The sequence below is a fragment of the Erinaceus europaeus genome, chromosome 2 (genome assembly GCF_950295315.1).
Source record: "Erinaceus europaeus chromosome 2, mEriEur2.1, whole genome shotgun sequence".
NCBI lineage: Eukaryota > Metazoa > Chordata > Mammalia > Eulipotyphla > Erinaceidae > Erinaceus > Erinaceus europaeus.
Genome location: NC_080163.1, coordinates 185,465,647 through 185,491,152, shown reverse-complemented (window position 1 = coordinate 185,491,152; position 25,506 = coordinate 185,465,647). Strand labels below are relative to the sequence as shown.

The following is a 25,506-nucleotide window of genomic DNA, read 5'->3' as shown; positions in this document are numbered from 1 at the left end:
TTTACTAATAAAATTACATTGAATTGAAAAAAAGTAGGGGGATAAAAACTAAAATAAAATCCAGTACCCATAACCACCACTGAGGCACTATGGCAATTGCTGTGTGAGTGATCTAGGGTTGGGTGGGGTGGACGTCTGGGATCAAGGTTGCACAGTCTGCAAGAGACGTGGGCTACTGAGGCTTCCATCACACAGGGGAAATTGGGTAGAGTGTGTCTCTGTGGGGTTGTCTGCCCAGTCCGGGAACCTGTTCCTTCCCCACCTACCCCCTTGCTGCCCTCAGGATCTTCTTTATCCTAAATTTATTTTTATTTTAATTATAATATCTTGGTGTGTATTTATGTTGTGTGACACTCTTTGTATTTCCCGAATGTGCGTATCTCAGCTACTATCTCATCCAGTGGATATTCTTCCCTTTTAAAAAAATTACTTTTTAGCAACTGAAAAATTGCTCCAGGTCACTTATTGTCATAGAAATGCAAATAAAGACAACACTGAGATACCACCTCACTCCTGTGAGAATGGCATACATCTAAAAGGACAGAAGCAACAAATGCTGGAGAGGCTGTGGGGACAAAGGAACCCTTCTGCACTGCTGGTGGGAATGTAAATCGGTCCAACCTCTGTGGAGAGCAGTCTGGAGAACTCTCACAAAGCTAGACATAGACCTTGCATATGACCCAGTAATTCCTCTCCTAGGGATAAGATCCAAGGACCCCATAACACCCAACCAATATGATATGAGCGCACCTATGTTCATAGCACAATTCATAATAGCTAAAACCTAGAAGCAAACCAGGTGCCCAACAATAGATGAGTGGCTGAGAAAGCTGTAGTCTATATACACAATGGAATACTACACAGCTATTAAAAACAATGAACCCACCTTCTCTGACCCAACTAGGATGAAGCTAGAAGGAATTAAGTTAAGTGAACTAAGTCAGAAAGACAAAGACGAGTATGGGATGATCCCACTCATAAATAGAAGTTGAGAAAGAAGAACAGAAAGGGAAACTGAAAGCAGGATTTCATTGAGTATGGAGTAGGGCACCAAAGTAAAAATCTCTGGGCGGAGGGTGAGAGTGGATGTTTGGCTTCACTGAGGGAGGGGATTGTGGGGGATGGTATAGGACACAGTCTTTTGGTGGTGGGAATGGTGTTTATGTACACTCCTATTAACTTGTAGTCATATAAATCACTATTTAATATGAGAGGGGGAAAATTAATTGAATGTCTCAAACATTTAAATGCACAGGCCATAGCTGAGTCTTTCAAATGTTTAAAAAATTACTTGTTTATGTTTACAACTCTAGTGTCACTTTCCTGAGGAAATGTTGGCTACAGGTTTGCTTTTGTCACAAGAGTACATTTCCACATCTCCCCAAGATGAGTATCAGTACACTTTGTCCTCACCCAAACCACCATCTTGTTTCTCCATAGAGACTGAGGTCCCCATCTTCCACTAGTGCTCTTCCCTTCCCCCCTTGTGAGTCCCCAAATCTGCTGCAGTAGACCGCAGTCCATTGACGACTCATCCTGTACTGTCCTTTGCGTTATTTCTTACAGCCCGTCTGTGAGTGAGGTCATTGGGTATTCGTACTTCTTACAGCTTTCTTTTGTTTGTCATGATTCCCTTAGTCCCATCTGTGCTGTAGTAAGTGAGAACATGTCATCATTTCTCACAGCAGTGTAGTACTCCACTAATATATACATCAAAACTTTATTTTACCACCAGGGTTTTTGCTGGGGCTTGGTGCCTGCACCAGGAATCTACCATTTTCCCTCCCTCCACCCCCTTTATTGGATAGGACAGAGGCAAATTAAAAGAGGAAGAGGAGAGAGAGATCTGCAATATTTCTTCACCATTAATGAGGCTCTCCCTTACCAGTGGATCCCCGCATACAGGAACACCCAGGCCCTTGCATATGGTGACACATGCCACCACCCAGTCCCTCATGTCACATGTTCTGTAATCATTAATTTGTTAATGTTTCCAATTGTTGGCTGTTACTTAAAGCCCTGCCTCAGGCTAAGGAGACAACATAATGGCTGTACAAAAGACTTTCTTTTTTTAAATTTATTTTTTATTTAAGAAAGGATAAATTAACAAAACATTAGGGTAGAAGGGGTACAACTCCACACAATTTCCACCACCCAATCTCCATACCCCACCCCCTCCCCTGATAGCTCTCCCATTGTCTATCCCTCTGGGAGCATGGACCCAGGGTCATTGTGGGTTGCAGAAGGTGGAAGGTCTGGCTTCTGTAATTGCTTCCCCGCTGAACATGGGTGTTGATTGGTTAATCCATACTCCCAGTCTGCCTCTCTCTTTCCCTAGTAGGGTAGGTCTCTGGGGAAGCGGAGCTCCAGGGCACATTGGTGGGGTCTTCAGTCCAGGGAAGCCTGGCGGGCATCCTGATGGCATCTGGAACCTGGTGGCTAAAAAGAGAGTTAACATACGAAGCCAAACAAATTGTTGAGCAATCATGGACCCAAAGCTTGGAATAGTGGAGAGGAAGTGTTAGGGGGGTACTCACTGCAAACTCTAGTGTACTTCTGCTTTCAGGTATATATTTTGCACTTGTTTATGCATACGTGTGAACATATGCTCTCTCTCACAGAACCTGGTCTATATCTAGGTTTTGGGACTTTGTTAGAAAGTGATCCAACTGGGATGGAATTAGAGAATACTATGAAAGGAAAGGTCTCACCCGAGTAATGAAGCTGAAGGGTTATCATTCCACACCTGAGGTCTCTGGACACAGTCTGAAATGAAGCATGTTGAGGTGGCAATCATTGTGTTGGTTAGGTTGTGATCGGCTGATGCAATATTTTTTGATATGGATTGGGAGAGGCATGTGGGAAAGTGGGCCCTATCCTAAGGTTCCAGGACTGGGGGAAATATAGGCTCTTTAGTGGAGATGTGAGGTTCCTGCTGTCTTAGGGTTCAAAAAGACAATGGATAGTTAATGATATCATCACATTATTTCGTAATTGGGTTAACTTTGAAAAGTCCTTTTGTTAGAGTTTGCTATATAGTACCCAGTATCTTGTAAATAGCTATGCCACAAAAGACTTTCTTGTCTAAAGCTCTGAAGTCCCAGTTTCAATCCCCTGAATCTCCATAAACAAATAAAAATAAAACAATAAACAAACAAAAAACAAGGAAACCAAAACAAGTGACCCTTCCATAAACAGAAATGTGCATAAATCTTTTTTAATAGGTGTTTTGTGTCTTTAAGATGCCTAGGAGAGGAATTTCTGGTTCATATAGTAAATTGATTTATAATATTTTTTGGACCCTCCAAATAGTTTTCCTCAGGGGCTGCAGTAATTTACATCCACAGCAGCAATGTAGAAGAGCCCCTTTCTCACAATATCCCTGCCAGTACTTGTAGCTACTGTCCTTTTTGATGGAGATTATTCTCACTCGGGAGAGGTGGTATCTGATTGTTGTCTTACTTTGAATTTCTCTGGTTGTCAGTGATTTTGTCACATGTCTGTTGGCCATATGAATATCCCCTTTGGTGGAGCATCTATTCAGTTCTTTCTCCCATTATTTATTGGGGTAGTTTGCTTCTGAGTCTTTTTTTTTCCTCTTAGCTTTTATCTCTGAATCATTTACAGTATATTCTTTGTTTTCTTCTCCATCTCTTTCCCTGCATGGATCTGTTTCCTTTCACATATCCATTCTTCTGTTTTCTGATGGTCTCCATTTTGGTCCTTTAACCCTGAGGAATGACTCACATATCTGTCCCCCTGTCTCTTTTCACAAAGCCTTCTGCACATAGCATTGGAATTGCCACTGTGGTGAGAATCAGTGGAGCTGTTCCTTGCTGTTCTGATAGGTGAGACTCCAGGCCTAGCAGGGAGGGTGGGCCGTCCCCAGTCTTAGATGACTCAACTTCTTCTAATACAGGAGTGGCCACCCTTGCCCACTGAGACTTGGGTCCCCAGTCCAGTACACATTTTTTACTGGTAACAGGTGATGGTGGACCTAGTAAAGGGAAAAACATCACCGCACATGACAACTTGGGTTCAAGCTCCTGGTCCCCACCTGCAAGAAGGAAGTTTCACGAGAGGTGGAGCAGTGCTGCAGGTGTCTCTCTTACTCCCTTATGAAAGCTCTCTGTCTTACACCTTCTATAAATAAAATAATCATTGGGGATGTTGGCATTCTGCAAATATCAAATCCTAGCAATAATTCTGACTGGGGTGGGCGGACTATTAACTGGGCTACAAAGAGAACAAGAGCATCACTCCGGGACATATAATGCTGGGGATAGAATTCAGAACCTCATGTGAGAATCCAATAACTTATCTACTACACAATGCCAGGCATCCAGGGAAATCTCAGGGTCCCCAAAGTAGTCCTGACTTTCTATATGAGCCCTGAAACTTTGGGAAGAGATCCTGAGATCTGCAGGAGACTGCCCCGGCCAGCAGGGCGGTGAGCAGGGGCTAGGAACCCAATGAGACCTGAAATGATAGGGACATGAGACACGAAGAATGACAGCAAGTCAAGTTTCTGATCAAGCTGTAAATTTTATTGTGAACACAGGCATTATAAGGCTTTGGGGAAGGAGGGGGGAAGTGCTGGAGGAGGAGGAGGGGGAGCAATCTTCAAAGGGGGAATGTTCCTTGCAACATACAATGGATGAAATCGTGTTTGCTACCACAACTATGTGTTGTGTCACTGTTTCTGATAAATGGTCTACCTGAGGGGAAAATGGCCTGCCCAGGGGGAAATGAAACTTGTCTCGAGGGCTTCCATTGTTTCAAAGCTTATAATCTATCAAGCAGAGAAATGGTTCCTGGCATCTCATCCCTTCGTTATAATTTAACTTGAGGCAGGCAGTTGAGGTGAGGAGCAGGGACCTGAACAGCAGGTATAACCAGAGGGGGGAAGTATTGACCCGATTCCTCCCACGGGGTGGGTGCAGAAACCAACCTTCCCGCATCTTATAAGGCTCTCGGTGTCTTTTTGGGGAGGGGAGGCAGAGCCACAGTTTCCAGGGGAACGATTTTTTGTTGCCGACACCAACCTCCATGCAAATCAGGTTTGCTTCACGGGGGACTCAGAGGCGGACTATAGGGTCCTCCCCCTGCAGTGCTTTGCCTTGCACCCCTTACTGGTGTCTTTTCCCTGCCAAGGTTGGATGTCTCAGTGCATAATTCTGAGTTTTATGCCATCCGAAAAGGAGGTCAGTCATCCTCAGGTTCAGCCAGGCCTCTATCAGCCAAATCAAGTCTGTAATAATGAATTTGCAAAGGTTTTGATGCCAAGAAGTCAATCCGCCGTTTTATAAAATCAGTAATCTTATTAAAAATAAAGGGTCCTAAGGTAATCATTAACAAAAGACTAATCAAGGGTCCTACAATTGAGGGCAGCCAAGTAAAAAAGGGGGAATTCATCCATGATTGTGTAAAGGAAGGGTCATATCTATTTCTCACATCTCAACTAAGTGTTTGTAGGTTTCTGACATTTTCTTCTATAACTCCTGATTCATTAATGTAAAAACAACATTCTTCTTGTAAAGCTAGGCAGGTTCCTCCCTTTTCTGCCGTCAAAAGGTCAAGAGCTCGCCTGTTCTGTAAAGTAACTTTTGCCAGTGACGTGATCTGTCTCTGTAATGACTCTAGACTATTTGGGGTGGAGTCTATGACTTGCTGTAATTTGTTAGAAAAATCATGGGAGAAGTAAATGGAATGTCCTAGTGCCCCACCAGCAAGTCTAAGGGAAGCAGTCAGTGGATATGATGTCCAGGGGAATAAACACAGCACGTCTGGTCTGGTCAGCGCCAACTGATGAAATTTTTCTTCTTCATAGAGGGTCAGCTGTGGAACAAGCAAAACTAGGAGGCAAGGACCAGGTAGAGAAGAATTGACATGAAAATATAGGGTGGTGTTTACCAAAACACAGAGGAAGTACATACACATTAGAAGTTAAGGTGAGGTTCCTTGAACATCGAGGAACATTTTGAGAAAAGTGAGCAGTCAATAAACATGCAAAGATGAAGTCAGCAGTGGTAGGTCAGCAGAAAGAGAAGACTTGGATAGGCTGGTGAGGTTAGCTGGAGTGTATACTGCCATGGCGTCCTTTGTGGTAAGGACTTGCCAACAGGGACTCTGTAGATTTTGCAAGAGCAATGTCATCCATCATAATAAAAGGAAAACAAACATGGACATCCAGTGTTGAAAAAGAGAAAAAGTAAATATGTTTCTGTGACTGGAAAAGTGGGTGGCTTTGTCAATGAGATACAATAAATGGACAATTCAAATTTTTGTAAATATTAAAAAGGTTTAGTATGTTACTTCATTGACACTTTAGCCAACTGAATACTGGGGGGTGCATTGACACTTTAGCCAACTGAATACTGGGGGGGTGCATTCCCCTTCTTTTTTTATTAATTAAGCTTAAGGGTTTTAGTTTTTCTTGTTTGAGCTGTAGCCCACATAAATTTAGAAAAAAATATCAACTGAGAAAAAAAAATTTTTTTGTTTACTAAACATGGGCAGGTGAATTACATCAATCTGTCAGAGAGCATTGGCTTTTATCAATGGAGATTAATCTTAAAAGTCTGAATAGCAGGACTTAATTAAACAATGCAGGAGCCAGTAAAGTGCTCTCACTATGGCAGGTCAAGCGTAAAAATTTTTAAGAGGTTTGTAAAAAAAATGAGAAAAATTTTAGGATATGAGTGACTTTAGGAGTCATCACACACCCATAAATAAAAAATTAAAAATGTTTAGTTTTAAATCTTACCATATGAGCAGTCAGTTCTTCATGTGCAGATGTACCTATAATATTTTACTTAGGGAGAAAACTTGTACCAAGTTAATTGATGATCTAATGGTTAGAATTGGCTTGAGGTTTTTTCTATGATTTTAAAAGGCTCTTTATTAGAATATACCAATATGTTATAGAAAGTCAATACCTAATGTGTTGACATGATAAGATGTTTACCATTTTTTTGGCATTATTTTAAACTGATTAGACAGTTTAAGCACACTATTATACCTTTAGTTTACTAAGATCTTTACTCATCACAAGGCTATCATGAGTAAGCATAGATATAAACTCTTAATAGATTTTGTTCCTTAGAACTCTAATATGGCAACTTAAAAGGCTAAAATAAAACCTCATAACTTAAATGTTCAAAATAATAATTTTGTTAAATCAGGATTTGCCAAAACAAATCTTCTATCAGACCAAAAGCACAATGTATTACCTTAATTTATCAAGAATAAACCTCTGGCAGTGTCTTAAAACAAACCAGATAATTTTTAAAAGCAGAAAGATATAAAGAGGAAAACCAGCGCAAAAGCCTCTGGCATGTAAATAATTAACATAACCATTGTGTTATCTTTTACTAACCCAAGCCAGTCTTAAAAACAATTTTAAGTAAAATGTTAAACTTTGTTTGTTAGGATCTTTGTTTATCACAAAGCTATCACACCCTTAGGGCAGCTATGAACAAGGGTGGGTACACAACTTAATTGATCTTTCACTTTGATTTGGATAGGTAACTTAAAAAGCTAAAATAAACCTTATAGCTGAAATGTTAAAATAAATTTTTACTGTTAATATTTCTTTTAGATGACCATTTTACACTAAATAATTTTGTTGAATCACATCTGTTGAATAAAAAATTTTTATCAGGCCAGGAATATGTTTAACCCTTATTTTCTGGCAAGGCCACTATTCTACACTGACTGGGTTATTAAAAGTCAGTTCAAGCATGGAATTAAATTAACAAACAGTGGCAGTTGGTATTGGGGTGCTGGTAAGATTTACAATTCTCACAAGAGTGAGAGAGACTATAGAGGCATTTTACCATGCCTAGAGATCTCAGAAAATCTTTTAACTAATGAATTGATGCTGATATTAGCTATCAGAAGGACGAACTGTCCTATATTTTACTTTGGTAAAGGTGTGCCAACTCTATGAGTCGGGATCTTTAAAACCACATTTAGCTTAACTAAATCTTATTTAAAACTTAAAACAAACTTTAGTTACCTAGGGGTTAACACACATTAATGAAAACAAGGTTAGCACAGACTTAAAACATACATTCTTGGTGAAAAGAAAAATTTCTCTTTGAAAAACCGCTTTGGTTTTTGGATTCATAACTCACAGACTATCTACCCCCCCAGGAGGGGCGTAGGGAATGATTGACTGCAGTCTTTGCCAATCTGTGGAGCAGGAGCTCTGTGCCGTGATTGGCTGTGAGGGCGGAACAGGCGGGCTTAGTTTACTGCCGCTGCGCAGAGAAAAATCTTTGGAAGTTCTTTTTCTGAGCTAAGGTACATTTTACAGTTTTAAAGAAACAAATCATTAAATTTCTATCAAAAGTGTGTACTGGTTTTCTGATTAATAGCTTTTAAGTTAAAGAGAACATCTTGTTTGATTGATTCCATTTTTTCTCTAAGGAATAGCTTGTTAGCCAGATAAGATCTCACTCAGAACTGGTTTTAAGCTTTCTGAGAGTAGAGGGAAAAAAGCTGGATCTTTTTTGGCTGACTAGTTTTAAGATAATGCCAAATCAAGAGCCCACAGTTCTTTAACTAATTGTAAATGTTCTCATTTTTTTTTTCTACTAATTTTCTAAGGGAAGCTGTTTTTCGTGCTAGTTGAGTTTTAGCCTTGGTGGTCTAATCAGTATTATTGGCCAAGTCAAGGACCATAGCACAAAACGGAGGGATGTAGGGAGGCAGTCTGGACAAGGAAGAGCATAGGGGTTAGGGTTAGCTAGTTTGAGCCTGGCTCCGAGTAACAGGGAAAGCCAAAACCAGTTTAGATTTGGATGGTTTAGTTTTAGCTTTAGTTTTAGGGATTGGGTTTTTAGGTGAGGCTAATAATGTAAGTTCTTCTGTAACTGCAGCTATTTTTTTCATTAATTGAAGCTGCTCTCTCCAGTCAGCAAGGACCTTGCAGAGAGTGGAAATTCCTGTAAGGCCTCCTGAGCATGCCCTCCTGATGGAGGGGTTGTCAAGGAGAGGGTCAGGCTGGAGAGCGAGGGCATGGATATAGGGAGGGGGACTAAAGGGAGGAGGATACCAATCAGGATTGTGGTATTTGGCAGCCTCTTTTTCTAGCAAAGCCTCATCCTCCGCCGCGGGAAGTGCTTCAGGAGAGGGGGGATTTTGTGGGAGGTTTTGTAAAACTGGATAGAGGCGGGGGAAAGAATGCTGGGTTTCGTCCTCATGTGAATTAGCAATAGGAGGGTCAATAAAGGGAACTTTAGTAAGTGAGGAGGGACCTGTAGGGAGGGGAACAGGGCTTTTACTTTCATCGGGTGCTGGGAGGCTTTTATTTTGACTGGGTACTGGGGGGTCAAGATCAATAACCACAGAAGGGCATGGAGATGGGGTCTTTTCCTGGACAGCAGACGAGAAAGTTGCCGGAGGACCTTTTCACCCTCTGTAATAAGGTTTTTAATATCAGGGTGATTATTATAGATTTTTAAGATATCATTAATTAAATTCCAGTAACAAAAGGCAGAAACAGGTACACGTTCAGGACCAAAAGACTGATAGTAATCATTAAGACAGTCACCAATTCTCCTCCAACGTTTCTCATCTATAGTGCCTTCCTGGGGGAGCCAGGGGCAAATATTTCCAATAATCTAAAAACTTCTTTAATTCTTTCTTTTAACCTTAGTTCCTCGTGTCTTGAGTGACTCCTTGAGTCCTTTAATGAATAAATCTTGTTTGCTAAATTCATGTCCCATGGTTTTGCTTACCTCAGCCGCTGTGAACACTCTCCTCCAGATGCGACTCACGGTCGGGTAGTTCTGTGGCGATCTCTGCGAGTCTTTGCGTTACCCCCTCGGTCGCGGTAACTCAGTGAATTTGGGTAGGCCTACCCTCTCGATCAGCTGAGTTTCTAGGTCCAGAAGGCTTCTTCGCCCCACGCTCGGGCGCCAGAATGCCCCGGCCAGCAGGGCGGTGAGCAGGGGCTAGGAACCCAATGAGACCTGAAATGATAGGGACATGAGACACGAAGAATGACAGCAAGCCAAGTTTCTGATCAAGCTGTAAATTTTATTGTGAACACAGGCATTATAAGGCTTTGGGGAAGGAGGGGGGAAGTGCTGGAGGAGGAGGAGGGGGAGCAATCTTCAAAGGGGGAATGTTCCTTGCAACATACAATGGATGAAATCGTGTTTGCTACCACAACTATGTGTTGTGTCACTGTTTCTGATAAATGGTCTACCTGAGGGGAAAATGGCCTGCCCAGGGGGAAATGAAACTTGTCTCGAGGGCTTCCATTGTTTCAAAGCTTATCATCTATCAAGCAGAGAAATGGTTCCTGGCAGGAGACCTGGCCATCATTCCTATAAATTCCCGAACTTCTGGCTTCTTGGCAACATTGAATACATGGAAACATGATGCCCCTGATAGTGTTATAGCTCTCTGGGAACTATGGATTCCCTGGGAATTGGAGGCTTTCTGGTTGTCACACCAAGGATTCTTGAAAACTTCCAGAATCCTTGGAAATGAAGGGGATCCTGCCCATTGCACAGTGACCCCCACCAGGTAAATGGTTTCCAGACCACCTCCACATTTCCAGACACTCTGGATCTGAGCTCCTGCCTCCTGTCCAAACCCACTTTCTGTTGTGTGGACACCCAGCTCTATGCATGGGAGTGTGCCCTGGTATTTTAAACCCTGGCCCACAGTGCCTGAGCTTGGTGTGTGTGGTCTTTGTAACATCTATCACCTAACCCCTACCACCTAACCAACAGGTTTCAAAAAATTCTGACAGGCATCAGTGGCCAGATGCTGAAGTTGTTCCACATTTAAACCCACACAGTGCCAAAACAAGTTGTTTTCACCAGAAGGGAGAATGGTGCTGGTGGTAGAGAGGAACATGGAAATGGTTTTCGCTTCCACCAGGGGAGCCTTTGAGGTGATGATCATCACCAAACAAGGCGAGGGAGTCAGGCGGTGGCACACCTGGTTAAGCATACATATCACCAAATGCAATGACTCAGGTTGGAGCCCCCACTTCCCATCTGCAAGAGGAAGACTTCATGGATGGTGAATCAGGTCTGCAGGTGTCTTTCTCTCCCTGGAACAGGAGGAGGAGGAAGAGAAGGCTTCAAGATATATTTCTGCCATAGGGCTCAGGTCTAAACACATATGGTAGAGGTGGAGTCCAGAGAGTGACACAGATTTAAAAAGGGAGCTGCCATCCCTTGGACCAACTCAGAACCTCAAACATGCAGGGCACAGAACCATCTCCATGGTCTATTTCAGACAAGGTGTAGAAGTTCAGATGAGTTCCCTTTGAAATTGAATATAGTCAAGAACAATGAACCCACCTTCTCTGACCCATCTTGGACAGAGCTAGAAGGAATTATGTTAAGTTAGCTAAGTAAGAAAGATAAAGATGAGTATGGGATGACCCCACTCATCAACAGAAGTTGAGTAAGAATATCTGAAAGGGAAACTAAAAGCAGGACCTGACCAAATTGTAAATAGGGCATCAAAGTAAAAACCCTGTGGTGAGGGGTAGACATGCAGCTTCATGGGCCAGTGGGGGGTGGGAGTGGGTGGGAGGGATGGGTCACAGTCTTTTGGTGGTGGGAATGGTGTTTATGTACACTCCTAGTAAAATGTAGTCATATAAATCACTAGTTAATTAATACGAGAGGGGGAAATTAATTGTATGTCTCGAAGTTTTTCAAAACACAAACTTAAAAAAAAACACAAACTGAATCTTTTCAATATATAGGCTGTGTAATTGATATGCAGACTCTCTCAAAAGCCTAGACCAAGTAGATCAGAAGCAACCAATAGCACAGCTATATACAAGATACTGGGTACTGTACAGCAAACCCTAACAAAAGGACTTTTCAAAGTTAACCCAATTACAAAATAATGTGATGATATCATTAACTATCCATTGTCTTTTTGAACCCTAAGACAGCAGGAACCTCACATCTCCACTATAGAGCCTCTACTTCCCCCAGTCCTGGAACCCTTGGATAGGGCCCACTTTCCCACATGCCTCTCCCAATCCATATCAAAAAATATTGCATCAGCTGATCACAACCTAACCAACACAACGATTGCCACCTCAACATGCTTCACTTCAGACTGTGTCCAGAGACTTCACGTGTGGAATGACAACCCTTCAGCTTCATTACTTGGGTGAGACCTTTCCTTTCATAGTATACTCTAACTCCATCTCAGGTGGTTCACTTTCTAACAAAGTCCCAAAACCTAGATATATACCAGTTTCTGTGAGAGAGAGCATATGTTCACATGTATCCGTAAACTACTGCAAAATATATACCTGAAAGCAGAAGTACACTAGAGTTTGCAGTGAGTACCCCCCTAACACTTCCTCTCCACTATTCCAAGCTTTGGGTCCATGATTGCTCAACAATTTTTTTGGCTTTGTATGTTAACTCTCTTTTCAGACACCAGGTTCCAGATGCCATCAGGATGCCGGCCAGGCTTCCCTGGACTGAAAACCCCACCAATGTGTCCTGGAGCTCTGCTTCCCCAGAGACCCACCCTACTAGGGAAAGAGAGAGGCAGACTGGGAGTATGGATTAACCAGTCAACACCCATGTTCAGTGGGGAAGCAATTAGAGAAGCCAGACCTTCTACCTTCTGCAACCCACAATGACCCTGGGTCCATGCTCCCAGAGGGATAGAGAATGGGAAAGCTATCAGGGGAGGGGATGGGATATGGAGATTGGGTGGTTGGAACTGTGTGGAATTGTACCCCTCCTACTGTATGGTTTTGTTAATTAATCCTTTCTTAAATTAAAAAAAAAAGAAATTGAATATAGACCCACAGCTTGATACCATAGGAAGCCAACACTGTCCCACTAGACTTTGCATTAAGGGAAAAGTTCTTCATTGAATTTTGAATGTAATAGAGGTCAGAGCCTTGTGCCCAGTGTGAATTTCCCAAACCTTTTCAGGGGCTTTTATAAGTGTGAAAAATCCAGGAATAGTAGGTGGTGCTTATCATGCACCAGGGCCTCATTTTAAGCTAAAAGTTCAACTAGATCTAAAACTACTCTGGCCAGAGATGCTAGAAGTTATATATATTTAAAAAAATAGTCCTATGTGTCCTGTCTCTGGTTGGCAACAGGAAGATAATTTGAGCAGAGTGATGGTTATATTCTTTTCCTCTGTTATAATCTGATTACCTGACCTGTACTTTTTTTTTAGATCAAGGGTACATTCACATGGATACCTGCAGTCAGTACACCCTGTCCTTTCAGCTAGCAAAAGATATTTAAGTATGTCTTTTTTTTTGCCTCAAGGGTTATCGCTGGGGCTTGGTGACTGCACTATGAATCCACTGCTCCTGTAGCCATTTTTTTCTCCCCCTACCCTCTCAATTTATGGCTGTCTCTATCCAGTAAATAAAGATAATAAAAGTTTTAAAGTTCACAGAAGTACAACCACCTTAGTAATTTATACTTTAGTAAAATGATCCAGACACTTAATGAAGTTTCCTTATCAGCCTATAACAGTAAATTCAGTTATGCTTCTGTTGACAATTGGAGTCATTTCTTTATTTGTCTCCAGGGTTATCACTGGAGCTCAGTACTGGCACTACAAATCTACTGCAGAGAGAAATTGAGAGAGAAGGGGTAAATAGAGAGAGATAAAGACCTGCTTCATGATTGTGAAGTGAAGTGACCCCCCTACAGGTGGGGAGACACGGGCTCCAACCCAGATCCTTGTGCAGGTCTTTGCACTTACGTGTGCTACCACCTGCCCCTGAAAAATGTTATTTCTAAGAGAACAAACCCAGGTAAAACAAAATCAGTCACACCCACTATCCCACTTGTAATGCCATGATGATTCAAATTAAATATTTGAACTTTAAAAGATTGAGTCACTTAACAGAATAATCTCAGACTGTGATTCTTGACAACATCTTTAATCAGCTGTTTTAGTAATCCCATCAAAGCAAAGGACGACACAAAGGAAAGGGAAGACATTAATAGAAATTTCTTTGCTTCTGTTGCTAGTTTGTAGTCATATTTCAAGTAGTCCCTCTTTTTAGTGGTTCTTCTTTGTTTTGTGTCACTAATTGTTGATCTAAAATATTTCTCCATAAAATTTACCTTTCTTCAAAATGTGTTTTCAGTGACCAGGAAAGTGACACAGTGGTTAGAAGTAAAGGGTTTGTGGTCCTGAAGTTATCCTTGACATCACATATGTTAGAAATAGAAGGAAAGTTGGGTGGTAGCACAGCGGGTTAAGCACATGTGGTGTAAAGTGCAAGGACTGGTTTAAGGATCCTGGTTCGAGTATGGGTCAGGTCTCAGCGTATATCCTTCAGCATGTGCCAGTGTGATGCTCTGATTCTCTCATGCTAATAAATACATCTTTAAAATGGTTTCAATCATTATTAAATCACTAGTAAAATTAAATTAAAAAAGAAAAATCCCATCTATTTGTAAATTTTAAGAAGTCTGCATTAAGATGTTTGTATTGGTCTCATCAGAAATGTTTTTGTTTTCTTCAAAGGAGTAACATGGTATCCTGAAAAGGGCTGCTATGTTGGCATTGGTCTGGAATTGAATCTTGAGTCTCATCACCATCTGCTAGTGACAGTTCTAGTTAAGGTGACACTAGCTGCTGTTGTGTAGGTTGACTGTAAAAATAGTCTCAATTCTAAACTCCAACATTGAGATCTTGCTGCTTTTCCTGTCAAGAAGCGAACTGTTCCACCTGTATGTTAGCTATCAAGCTCAGGAAAAAAATACTAAAGTGATGGGCCACAGGGAACATAACAGACTTCCTAGCTTCTTCCCACATGAAGATTCCTAGTTTCATTTGTTCTATTACTACCATTGGGTTCCTGCTTATTAAACAATTTGCTTTATATCTTACCATCTTTCAGCAACCAAGTTGCAGACACTACCATGATGACATTCTGACTTCCCTAGGCAGATGACCTCATCAATGTGTCCTGGAATCCCACCTCCGCAGACCCCAAACCCACTAGGGAAAGATAGAAACAGGCTGAGGGTGTGGATCCACTTGCCAACATCCATGTTCAGCAGTGAATCAATTACTAGACCTTCCAACTTCTACACACCATAAAGAATTATGGTCCATACTCCCAGAGAGAGAAAGAATAAGGGACCTTCTAATGGAGGGAATGGGACATGGAACTCTAGTGGTGGGAATCATATAGAGTTGTGTATCTGTTCTCTTACAACCTTGTTAATAAAATTTATTTAAAAACATAGTTGTGTGTGTGTGATCATGGCAGAACACAATAGACTTAACAACATCCCCAGTTTACAGTTTTATTGGCCTTCTTTTGGTGAGCTATTTGCCAGGTTTTTGTGTTGTTCTTAATCAAACATAAAATAGAAACTCTGGCATTTTTGGTTGATGTGAGGACGCCTAGTAACTCAGGATTTTCCTGGCTTGGATATTTTTTACATTTTTTTGTTCCCCTTTTGAAATTGTTTATTTGTCTTGTTTTTTGGCACCAGGATTATTTCTGGGGCTCAGAGAATACAGAAGCCAGAGAGAGGCAGAAAAGGGAAGAAAAGAAACTGAAGCAGAAGCAATGGTCCACCCCTGAAGAAACTACCCTCCTGCAGGTGGGCACCAGGGGCTTGAACCCGGGTCATCGCATACAACAACATAGGACCACCTGACCATAGACGGGTTAGCTTTATTTCACCTTCTTTCACATTCTCTGAATATTATTCTCCCACACATTTGAGATCAAAAGAGAGAATTCAGGCACCAGGAAACCTGCAGTGAGTAACCAGGGGTCAGAGGGCAGGGCCCAGCAGGAAGGTGCAATGCCAACCCAGCTAGGTTGTGGCTGAGTTGTGGCTGAGAATGAGGAAAGACAGAGGGTGAGTCAACAGGACCAGCCACGTCCTGCTGCTATTTAAAGTCCCACAGCCATAGCCTGACACCACTGCTTCACCACTGAGGCACCATGGCAGACTGCTGCGTGAGTGCTCACGGGTGTGTGGGACCAAGGCTGCACAGACTGGAGGAGGGCTGGGGCAGCTAAGACTCTGTCACACAGGGGATAGTGATGGGAGGGAAGGTGACTGAGAGTCTGGGCTGTGATTCAGGGTTGAAACCCCCACCTAGTGCTGCCCCTTCCTTTGCTGCCTCCTGGCTTTTCTCTCCTGGTCTTTGTCACTTCATTCTTTGTTTCCATCTCCAGTTCTTTCCCTGTGGGCAGTCTTTCCTTTCCTCTGTGTCCATTCTTCTCTCTTATTTTCACCTCTCCATCCTTCAATCCTGGGGCTTCACCCACCCTTCTCTCCCCTGTCTTTTGTGTCCATGTCTAGACATGCACAGACACTTTGCAGTATGACACCCCATTCCCTGATGGCCTCCAAGTTGGCACTGCAATGAAAATCCGTGGATACTTTCCCTCTGGTACTGACAGGTGAGACTCCAGAGGCCCAGTGGGGAGGGTGGGAGGTCCCCAGGCCCAGCTGATGCAAGTTCTTCCAAGCAGACATGGCTACCCTTGCCCATGGAGGAATTGGATCTCAGGTCCATTTCTGACCTCCTGTAATCTAGTGTCTCCCTTGTTTGTCTTTTGCTGGGCAGCTGGAGTCCTCACATTTTTCTATGAATTTAATGCTGCAGGACCATCTTAGGGTTTCTAATTGTCCTGTGCCTTCTACTCTGAGCACTGGGGCTCTGGAAAGAGATCCTGTGATCTCGAAGTGCCTTGTGCATCTAGAGACCTGATCATTCCTATAACTTCCCAGCTCTGAGAGCTTTTGGTTTCAGGGAAATAATGAGTGCATAGAAATAGGATGCCCCTGATACTGTTCTAGCTCTTTGGTAACTGGGAATGATTTAAGTATTGGGGTCACACTGGCTTCACATCCTGGCTTCCAGCATCCTTGAAAATGAAAGGCACCCAGGTCATTCCACAGTGACCCCAGCAGGTGGATGGGGTTCAGGCCTCCTTGTCCCTCAGACACCCTGAGTCGGAGCTGGCCACCTGTCCAGAACCCCTCCTTCTGCTGCTTGAACCCAGCTCTGTGTGCACATCAGGATGAGCTCTGGCACATTTAAACCCTGGCTCAAGCTGTTGCACTTGATGTTTGATCTCCTCATCGTCTGTCTGAACCCTCTTACATTCTACCCCACCAACCCCATGCTGCCCTCCCCTCAGGTCTGACATCAACCTGGCGTGCAGTACTCGCACAGATGGTGACATTGCCCTGCACTTCAACCCCCGCTTTGATCAGAACAAGGTTGTCTTGAACTCAAGGGTGAATGGTGTTTGGGGTACAGAAGAGTTTGGACCTCATTATCCCTTCCAGTATGGACAGCTATTTGAGGTGATGATCATCACCACCAAAGACGGCTTCAAGGTACGTCCCTGCCACCAGGTTCAGGACCAAATTCTGAGGGTAAGGTCGAGAAGGCCCTGTTGGGGGGGTGGTGCAGAGTGACTCAAGCTGAGCAGGGGATCTCCATCTATCTCCCTCCCCTGACTGAACCCTGAAAGTATCCGAAAGGCAGGCAGGTGTGTGACTGGGTCATGGAACAATAGCAGGAGCCAGGGCCCAAAGGTGGTGTCCTAGCAGGGACCCATGACCAAGACTAGATACCCAGCCCCACTCTTTGGCCCAACATGGGGGTTCTGCATGGTGACAGAGATTGTTTGTTACTGGGAGATCCTAGTTCCCTCAAGTTCATGCTGGGCTCCTGTGTCTCCATCATGACAAAATAAGTGAGGGGCCTGTCATGGTGAGCTGTGGGTCCACTGTCTTTCTGGAATAAGTCAGCAGGGAGCAGCCCTGGGAGAAAGCCCAGAGTGGGGCTAGCAGATGGGCTCATCCTCCAGGTTTTTATTTCTAGGTGACCTGGCTCAGTTTCTTATTTCATGGACTTTTGTCCAGTTCCTGTGCTTCCTTTTTGAAGGGGGGCCCTGACGCACAAATCTCTGGGACACATAATCTTTCCTCCGCTCATGGTGGCTTTTCAGTTCTGTATTTTCTATGAGAAAGCTGTCTATTTGGAGCTGAGAGCTTAAGCCCTGCTGTGCCATTGCAGGTCCTGGTGGGGAACCAGTCTTATCACTTCTTCTGCCACCAGATGCCCCTGCAGAGAGTGCACTATTTGTTGGTGGGCAGGAACATCATCCTGGAGTCAGTGAACATCTGCTGAGCCCGTGAAATGAGAGTAGACAGGCATGGAGCCTGATCTCAGATGATAAACTCAGGTCCCAGCATATGTGTCTGTGTCTCCTTCATGTGGGTGAGGACTGTGAATCAGGGAGGTGAAGATAAGGGTGTCGCTATCTATCACCCTCCCCCGACAGAACCCCACAAGTATCAGGAGGGCAGGTGTGTGACTGGGTGATGGAACAACAGCAGGAGCTACTTGGGTGCCATTTGGTTCTTGCTGGCCTGTTATTTTGTGACAAGGTCCCAGTGCAAGGCCCGTCAGTGTAAGAGCTGTACCATAAAGCAACACACAGGGCATTCACCAGAGCCTCGCTGAAGACGTGTGTGCATTCTAGTTACCATTCTAGTTACCACAGGAGATTCTCATCCTAAGCTCCAGGTTTATGAGATTCAGAAATAAAGGTGTAGCAAATGATTAGGAGAGAAATGCCTTGGTCCTCTCGCCAAGACTCTCAGATGTCCCAACCAGATGTTCTTGGCTACCTGCCAGTCCTCCTCACTCCGTCAATGCCACTTGGGACACTCACACAGACCATAGCAATTAGGCAATAGAATTAAAGGGATACAGATTAGAAGAGAAGAAGTCAAGCTGTCACTATTTGCAGAGGATAGGACAGTATACATAGAAAAATCCAGCAGGAAGCTCTTGGAAATTATCTGGCAATATAGTAAGGTGTCAGGCTGCAAAGTTAATAGACAAAGATTAGGAGCATTCCTCTATGCAAACACTAAACCATTTTCAAATGGTTTATGTCAGGCTTGTAAGACTATTGCAGAGTGACACAATTTTAGAATCTTGATTTCTCTTGGCAGCCTTTAAATAGTAGTGAAAACAAAAGTGGGGGAGGTAGCATAATGGTTATGCAAAGAGACTCTCCTGCCTGAGGCTCCAAGGTTCAATCCCCCACTCCACCATAAGCCAGGGCTGAGCAATGCTCTGGTAAAAACAAAACCAAAAATAAAGAAACAAACAAACAAAAAAAAAAACCCTGGGACTTGAGAGCCTCAGACATGAGAGTCTCTTTGCATGATCATTATGCTAGCTACCCCCAATGTCTTTACAAGCATGTTTGAAATGAACACAACCACCACACGAGGCAGTTAAAAGAATGTTGGGTTATCCAAAGCTTCCTTCCTCAAGTTGTTGGGGTAACTGGGAATCTTAACAGTCTCTCCACAGAAGTATTTCCATTTGCTGTAGTCCCATTGGTTTATTTATTTGGCACCATTTATATTTTGAAAATTTTATATGGTCAGGATGGTGATGTATCTGGTAGAGAGCACATGTTAGCTTGAGAGCGCCCAGGTTCAAGACCACATCACCACCTGCAGGGTGGGGATGGGGGAGAGGAGGGAACCCAAGCTGTGGATCAGCGCTGCTGTGTCTCTGCTTCTCTTCCGCTTTATTATTCAAAGAAAGAAAAAGAGATAAAAAACCACTAGGAGTGATGGTGTCATTATGTAAACACAATCTCCAAGTGATAAAAAGTGGGGGGGGGCATAGGCTGGGGAGATAGCACAATGATTTTATAAAAAAAATTCAAACCTGAGGTTCTGAAGTCCCAGATTCAGTTCCCTGCACCACCATAAGCCAGAGTTGAGCAGGGCTCTTCTCTCTCTCTCCAGTGTGTGTGTGTGTGTGTGTGTGTGTGTGTGTCTTTATCTCTGTATATCTCTCAATAAAATAAGTATTTTTTAAATTGTAAAAGTCATGTGTATGGAATCTCTTTATCATCTCTATTCCCAACCTATATGGTATAAGCCTGGTGATGGTGACCCTGGGGAACAGGGTAAGGACACATTGTCCTAAAGATATTTGTGTCTTGAAGAACCACACAGGTCAGTGATCACGTTGCAGAGATTATCCTCAAACACGAGACCTGAGCCAGATGTGGTGAAAAGAGAACTTAATATACGGGTCAGTGGGCGAGAGATCTGGATAGATCCATGAAGTTCTCTGAATCAAACAAAAGAACTGCACATGCTTATATGGCAATTTTAATTCTGGTTACATTTCAGTTACAAAGGAGTAGGACAAGATGGATCAGTTTTCACAGGAATTACAACAGGGTAAATCCTTTCTGTCGTATGCTTTACATTGGTTTGTCCTAGCCCTCCCCCCGCCAAGAGAATTGGATCAGTCCTGTTAATTTCGCGGGCCTGCTTGGCCCCGCCCCAAGGAACCCCGAGAGAGGGTTCCTGAGTCCGAGAGTTCCTGGGTTCCCGAGTACGAGAGTCCGAGAGTTCGACAGTGCCAGGGTGGAAGGGTTCTGGAGTTCCTGATTTCGAGAGTTTCAGGGTTTCAGAGTAAGAGAGAGTCCCAGAGAGACAGAGTTCCTGAGTTCCAGAGTAAGAGAGAGTGCTTGCACGGCCGCAAAGAGACAGCAGAGTTCTGTTTGGTCATTAGTTTGTCTTAGTTTATGAATCGTTGTTCCTGAATAAAGAAATACAGCTTCCCTGCCCAGCCGTTGTCTCCGCATCTCTGTTCACCACTGCGAAGCCAACCCGGCTGGCAAGAGCCAAAAAATTTTAACAACACCTTTCCATCAGTACAATGTAACTCAGCTCTGGAGCAAGAAGAAATGTGGGGGCTGGAACTTAACTCTCCATCAGGGCCTGAATGCCTCCCTGTTTCCAGCCATCCTAGATTCCTCCCTAACTACTCTTAATCTCACACAGGTATCTCAGGCTGTACTGCTTAGGAATGTGGGGGTGACCGTACAACAGCAGCAGACTCTAATGGCTGTAAAGGCCTTTTAGACACGAGGGGAATGATGAACACAGGTTATGACAAAGGAATATGCACCCTATATTTATCTATTTTCTACTTCAATCAAGAGCCTTACTCAGACATGTGTACAACCCTCCCTCCCTCATTGTGGTTTCCATATGGTCTCTCTTCCTCAGCTATGGGTTTCTGAAATTCAAACCTGAGATGTAGCAATTGAAAGGGAGAGACAGCCTGGCTCTCTTGAACTGTCAAGAGTCCGAACCATCTGTCCCGCTGTGTTTCCTCTTCCTCCCTCTGTCCTTGGATGACACCATAGATCCCAAGGAGCAACAGCCACAAGATACACTTGTGCCAGACCACCACCAGAGGGCAGACCTTCTGTCTCAGATCCTGGTGGCCCAGTTGCTTAGCAACTCAAGGTCATTGTGATGTCACCGAGTCAGGAGTTGGGGCAGGGGCAGTAAGAGAGTGGCCTCACTTGTCCAAGGCTGGGCCAGCAGGAGAGCTGGGAAGGAGGGATCGTGGCAGATGGGGAGGGGTCAGGTTTCTGATAACAAGGAAGAGCCAGGTGGGAAAGGGAAGAGGTGAAGTAGAGGCACCTGCCTTCCCATATCTCTAGATCACCTCCAACACCGAAGCCATCACCACAGCCAACAAAGTGCCACCTCTAGCATCACTGCAGCAATTGTCACAGCCTCCTACGTGGCAGTGGGACTACAGGCTCACCAGGTACTTCTGTGGACTGAAAACACCACTGGGTCTAGCTGGAAACAAGGGCATTGTACTGGGTGTGTGTGAGGGCAGATGGAGGGAAAAGGGATGAGACCCACAGAGTCTGAGGAATCTTCTAGTCTTATTGGGAATGATGGTGTCCACCCAAAGTTCATGGGTCCTGGGAACAGTAATAACTTGAGCTGAGGCACTACTCCAGAGTTCCCGGCTTCTCCTGTAGTCTTTCACGGAGCCACAAGTGAAGGGTCATTATATCCCTGTGTTTGGGGGTGACTTCTCTCATTCCGGTGTTTCCCCTATCTTTGGCGCTCCCTCTCTCTCTCTCTCTCTCTCTCTCTCTCTCTCACACACACACACACACACACACACACAGTGCATCCTGTCTTCTTTTCCTACAGGTTTTTAAAAATTTTTTGTTAGTGATGTAATATTGATTTACAAAATTAAGATAATAGGGGTAAAATTCCATATAGTTCCCACCACCAGTGTTCTCTGTCCCCATCTCCTCCAATGGAAACATCAGTAGTTCTCCCAAGGCCACCAATATGGACTGATTCAGTAACTATCTGTTTATATTTATGTATATATTTCTTCCCCATTTTTTTTTCAATGATCCTGCCTTCACTTCCTTTCTAGGTCACACCTACACCTATTATTATTTCTGGGTGTCTTTCCTTTTTCCTACTTCTCTGTAAGATAAAAGACATAGTGCCTGGCTTCCTCTAGTATTTTTTCCATATTCACTGCCTTTTCACTGATGGTATAAAAACAAGATTCCTGGTGACAGGTGTTTGGAGTGTTGGTGAAATGGGGGTAGAGAGCCCTCTGGTTTACTTCCCCTATCATTTATCCCTCTAGGAATATGGACCAAAATTCTTTTTGGGATGCAGAAAGTGGGAGTTCTATCTTCTATGATTGCTTTTCCCCTGGATATGGGTGTTAGCCTATCAAGTTGATTATTCTTTTTAAAAATTTTTATTTATAAAATGGATATATTTACAAGACTATATTGACTATATTGACAATGCTCACCCCCAGAGGGCCATATCCCATCCCCTCCATTGATAACTTCCCTGTGGGAGTAAAGTGTCTCCTATTTCTAGGGTTTGACTTTCTGGGTCTGTCTTACTGTGTTTCACCTTGTAGAGTTTAAATGTTTCTTTTCACTTCCTCTATGACACTACATTCAGGAACTTTTGGAAGGCACGTCTGGTAATGGCAAAGTTCTTTAGTTTTAGTATGTCTGGTACTATTTTGACTGCACCTTCATTGTTGTTGAGGTGGTCTGGTGTCGGGCTGCACCGCGGAGAAGAGAGCGGACATCCAGAGCAAAGGGGTACACAGATCTTTATTATAGGATGGGGGGGAGGTTTGGTTCAGACCACGTGGAGCCAGCCAGCAATGGCCGACCACGGGGGGAGAGCAGGGAGCGAGACCTCAGAGAGGGAGAGCCGAGAGCCCAGAGAGAGCGAGGGGAGGGGTGAGGGGGCTTTTTATTGGGCAACAACCAGGGGTGACGTGTAGGGCCAGGATTGGTTGAAAGGGGGCACTCTAGGATTTAGCGAGGCATAGGAAAACCTGGGGGCAGAGCCAGGATTGGTTGAAAGGGGGCACTCTAGGATTTAGCGGGGCATAGAAAAACCTGGGGGTGGAGACTGCATCAGAATAAGTCCTCAGCAACATCTCCTCCTATCCCTTTATATCTAAATGGACACAGTAAAGAAAAATGGAGCATGCTTAAATGTTTTAGAGGAATGCCATGCTCAGGTGGGAAGATGTAGGACTTTCTGTGGAGGAGGGAAGGCTTAAATGGCTGCCAACCTTGTGAGATTTAAATGTCCTCCTGTGCTCAACCCCTCTTCAGAGAGAGAGACTTACCTGGAGAGACTCATCTCATAGGTTTAAGCGCAGCCTGCTCAACCATCTCTTCACAGTATCTCTACATCTTTTCTATCTTTCTATCTAGTAATTGCATAAGATGTACAAAGTCTATAAAAGACTATCATGGGGCAGAAACCTTTTGGACATAAGCCTAAATGACATAACAAAATAGGAAGGGACACGAAGGGGAGAAGTAAAAGTCAGTGGGGTGTGAAGGGAAGGATTGGTGTGTAAAGGAACATTCCCTGCTTGAGTGGGGAAAAGGGCAAGGGTACATAATGAGGGGGCGGCAGGAGGCATGACCCACCAAACAGAGGGGCTATTTGGCATTGTATAGTCCTCAAGGCAACAGTCTGTAAAGTCTATGAATTACTCAGGATTAGTCTATGAAAAACCAGCAGCGTGAAGGGAAATAAGCTGCTTCAAAATTGTGTAAAATGTATATAGGGTATGTCAGAAAGTCCGATACAAGTCTCAGTCCGAAGTAGATGGCTAGGGGAGGAATTGGCAGGGGATGCAACGCTGCATGAGGGAGGTCAGCCGTTGGAATGTTGCTCTTTTGTAGATAGCTAGCTGGAACTGCCAACACGTAACAAGCAGGTCAGAAGCAGGAACGGTAACCAGGCATGAAGAAAGTTCTGTCCTTGGAATTCGTGTATCAGGTTCTTCAGATCACGTTGAGTGACATCTAGGGTTTCGGGGGGTGTGCCACGGTAGTCGTGCCATCTAGTGAGTGACGTCAGGGTGTGCAGGGGTTCAGATGGTTTTTCCAGGATTCCTGTGAAAGAAACACAATCTGCTTCTCGTGGTTAATTTGAACTGGTAACAAGTTATAGGTTTGTTATAGTTGGTACCTCGATGATTATAATTGGTTTAGACTCTCTTTATGATTTATTAAAAGGTCATCTAATGTGACCTCCTGTAGCAGCCTCTACCGCAGGATCTTGAGACCAATTTTAGCTAAAATATGTATTTTAAACAGACTCAAATTGCTTAGAGAGTTAACGCATATTCGTGACAATGATTTTAACGTTTACAGTGCCAGATTGATGCCAGATCTGTTGTGGATTAATTTCCACAAGATAGTTTACAGGGCACCTTTGGGGGCCCTTCAAAGGTGTCCTGTATATAAAATTTATATAGTTTAGTTTTGGGAATGAATAGTCACGTTGAACATTTAGACTTTTACCTAAATAGTAAGTTACCTTAACAATTAATATTTACCTTGTCTGGTAAAAGTGTAGCTGTAGGGTTACACTTCTGACCGTTAAGTTAGTGTTACCAAACTTGAGACATACCCATAAACATTTAGTTATAACAAACTGGAGGAAAAAGAACTTTTGTTATAAAAACACATTATTTAAAAACAATTTTAAATCTGTCATTAGTCACACAGTTTAAGACTAAACACTTACATATATACCAATACTATATATAAAATTCAAAAGAGGGAGAAAGAAAAAAAAATTTTTGGAATGTTTCTGGACGTCTCCAGAAACTTTGGCTGCGTCCAGCATTTTTATATAAGGCCAATAACCTTTTAGAGTACTCCAAGCAGATGGGTCATGCAAAAAAAAAGAAAAAAAAATTTTGTCATTTAACACACTCATTCACAAAAACAACTGGCCAGTTATAACATAAGACATACAGGGAAAGGGTAGGAGAGAGGTCTCTGTGAGCCAGATTTGCAGGTTCTGCCATGTCGTATTACGGGTCCTGGGATGTATCCTGCATCTGGTCCTCTTGTAGTATTTCTTGTTCTTCAGGAATAACAGCGCCATCCTGCGGGTATTGTCGGACATGGCGGGCAGGAACCCAGACAGGTTTAGAGAAATTTTGAGGGAAAATGCATGCGAAACCCCTTCCCATGGTCAATAATGGGTCAGGCCCTTTCCAAACTTTATCGAGTGGGTCTCTCCATTTCACCTTAATAGATGGGAGGGTAGATGGTGTTTGCCAGTGAAGAATAATAGGGGG

At 43.5% G+C, this 25,506-nt stretch overlaps 1 protein-coding gene and 1 long non-coding RNA gene across 2 annotated transcripts in view; one reads left to right on the top strand and one right to left on the bottom strand.

Moving 5' to 3' along the window:
- Nucleotides 1–9,746: 9,746 nt before the first annotated feature.
- Nucleotides 9,747–25,506, bottom strand: part of LOC132537038 (uncharacterized) — a 168,469-nt gene continuing 152,709 nt past the window's right edge. Inside the window, exon 5 of the long non-coding RNA XR_009548553.1 lies at nucleotides 9,747–9,980. This is a non-coding gene — a long non-coding RNA (uncharacterized LOC132537038). The remainder of the gene's footprint in view (nucleotides 9,981–25,506) is intronic.
- LOC132537037 (galectin-7-like) lies at nucleotides 15,845–18,231 on the top strand. The gene is made up of 4 exons (XM_060186474.1): nucleotides 15,845–15,970; nucleotides 16,320–16,420; nucleotides 17,165–17,366; nucleotides 18,052–18,231. The coding sequence occupies exons 1-4, from the start codon at nucleotides 15,956–15,958 to the stop codon at nucleotides 18,163–18,165; spliced, it is 432 nt and encodes a 143-aa protein (XP_060042457.1). The 5' UTR covers nucleotides 15,845–15,955; the 3' UTR covers nucleotides 18,166–18,231.